The sequence below is a fragment of the Montipora foliosa genome, chromosome 11 (genome assembly GCF_036669935.1).
Source record: "Montipora foliosa isolate CH-2021 chromosome 11, ASM3666993v2, whole genome shotgun sequence".
Lineage (NCBI taxonomy): Eukaryota > Metazoa > Cnidaria > Anthozoa > Scleractinia > Acroporidae > Montipora > Montipora foliosa.
In genome coordinates, this window is record NC_090879.1 from 19,157,224 (window position 1) to 19,159,723 (window position 2,500).

Consider the following 2,500-nt stretch of genomic DNA (forward strand, 5'->3'; position numbering starts at 1 on the left):
GCCTGTAGAGAAGTTTCAGTTACTAGTATTTTGTCGTACCTCTTTATTAGGATGATGCCAGAGTTAGAGAGTGCTCCTCATCACAACTGAATGCTATTATGGAGAGAGAAAAGGTTGATAGACTTAAAATCTTCTTTGGAACACAAACAGGGAAAGCTAAGGTATGGGAACTTGAATTTTAATTTTGACCCTGAAAACGCGCCAATAAGCATGCACTCTATTGCGTTAAAAAAATATTTTGTTCAGACTTAATGGTAGCAAGCCCTAGGATTTCAAGGTAACGATTGTTTCCGGTACCGTGTCATTACCGTGTGATTAAAATAACGGAACCGGAAAATAGTTTCCCAGGTAAATATGCAGCCTTACCGATCGATCATTCTGTTGACACTTAAATAGATATTGAACTTTTTTTAAACAAAGTATACACTGAAGCTCTGTTTTAAAGTATTTGCAAGATATTTATTGAAATCAATGATTATGATAATTAAAAACGGGTTCCCATGAATTTTAACGGAACCAAAAAATAGTTACAGATGGGTTCCCATGATCTCTTTGCACGGAACCGAAAATATGTTTTCCATGGGATTTGAAATCCTAGGGCTTGTGGTAGCTTAAGCTCTCTGTTCAAGTTAGTTTGAACACTTTGTTGTGGAACTTGAAAAATGTAAAGGATACATTTTTTACTTAGCATATTCTTATGTGACCCAGTTGTACAGGGAGCTGACAAAAACCCAGAAGAATGCTAGACCACTGTGAGTTTCTTGAAATGAAAAAGGAGCATTCTTCTCTACAGGAATTTTATGAATTTTAGTCAATGAATCAATTAGTGCATCAGTGTAGTTTGGTTTGATTTTAATCCATTGACGAGTAAAGTTGTCTCAAATTAGACAGAGTGAAATATATCAAGTCTCACTCCCAGGGGTCAATGGGTTAGCTTAATACTCTGACACTAAAACACTCAACTGAGGAAGACGATGTGATGACATTGAAAATTTTCTTTTAAATACTGTTACCGGTATTGCTCTTAGTTGGTAATTATTTGAATCACTTTTTTTCTTAGCTTTTCTATGTGGCAATTTTTTTCATTCATTACCCCACAGAGCCTGGCAGAGTCACTGCATGTTGAAGCGACCAAGATGGGACTGATCAGTGAGGTTTTGGATTTAAAGAATTATGAACCAGAGGACAGTCTCATGGAGGAGGTAGTGAGTAACATTTCGATACATATACTTTAAGAACTTCAACATACAGTAGATTGAATTGCAGAGGAAGAGCTCCAAGAAATGTGTTTATCCTTAGCTCATAAGTTGTGATAAAGTGGTGGTGACTTAGATTGCCTGTGACATCCCTTAACTTTGGAGCTTTAAATGCCAACTTTAACAAAAATACCTTGCAAAAAGACTTTGCATTTCCCTCATATTAATTTTAAAATATTCTTGACAACCTTTACTCTCAGCTCAAACAAGATTAAAGGTTTGTGCACATTATGGCGAAAGTATTAATCCACACCATAAAGAGCATTGAGAGGAACTTGATAGTGAAATACCCCTTTCTTATCCTGTACAAATGCATATACTACCTGTTTCCAGATTAAGGAGGCATTAATATTTTTCTTTGTAGGCAGATACATGTGTGTTTATCATCAGCACATACGTCGATGGAAATCCCCCAGATAGTGTCAAGTGGTTTTACAAATGGCTGGAGGAGGCTTCCCATGATTTCCGTGTGCAGAAGTCATTGCTAAAAGATTTAAACTATGCTGTATTTGGCCTTGGGAATTCTCTTTATGAAGACAATTTTAATATGGTGGGTTGCCATTGAGAATCTACATATACGGGTATATACATGTACCTCAGCAGAGGGTTGTCCAAAGAAAAACATCAGTTTCCATTTATTCACTAAAATAGATCCCTGTGATATGGTATACCCAATGCTGTATAATACATGTAGGCCTTTTTCGATACATTAAATTTCTCCTTCATAGTGAAGCAATGAGGACAAAGACAAAGAAAAGTGGATGATATGTAAATATTTTTCGCATTCATTCCAGCGTGTTTCTATTGTTTTGTCCTCACTGCCTCACTATCAAGCTGAATATTTGATATTTCGAAAATAGCCTATTTAGGAGTCATTCTGGCATAGTGCTCATCAACTGCACCTCTCACCTGTGTAATCTTATGTAGGTGCAGTTTTTGGGGATCTCAACCTGACTTCCTAAGGGAGCGAGTCATTACCAATGACCAAAGGTCCCTTGGAATCCATCTTCATGATCATCATCATCATCATCGTCATTGTCCCTGTCCTTGTCGTCATCATCATTATTAAAGGTGTTGTCACCAACGTAGCAGTTTATAGCTTAGGTTGATCTCACTCCCTGGTCCCATGTATTTTTTTAACAAGTCAACCACATGTTTAGGTTGGGAGAAATGTTGACAAGAGACTTGAGATGCTTAGTGCAAGAAGAGTGTTTCCTCTAGGAACTGGAGATGAAAATCTGACA

The 2,500-nt window shown here is 37.1% G+C and overlaps 1 protein-coding gene across 2 annotated transcripts in view; it reads left to right on the plus strand.

Moving 5' to 3' along the window:
- Positions 1–2,500, plus strand: part of LOC137974700 (S-adenosyl-L-methionine-dependent tRNA 4-demethylwyosine synthase TYW1-like) — a 19,360-nt gene that overhangs the window by 1,418 nt on the left and 15,442 nt on the right. Inside the window, exons 3-6 of one of the 2 annotated variants that reach the window (XM_068821638.1) lie at positions 51–161; positions 1,101–1,205; positions 1,621–1,806; positions 2,417–2,500. The exon at positions 2,417–2,500 is cut by the window's right edge and continues 16 nt beyond it. In XM_068821638.1, the coding sequence (XP_068677739.1) occupies positions 51–161; positions 1,101–1,205; positions 1,621–1,806; positions 2,417–2,500 (486 nt within the window). The remainder of the gene's footprint in view (positions 1–50; positions 162–1,100; positions 1,206–1,620; positions 1,807–2,416) is intronic. The other variant, XM_068821639.1, reaches the window with a different exon arrangement.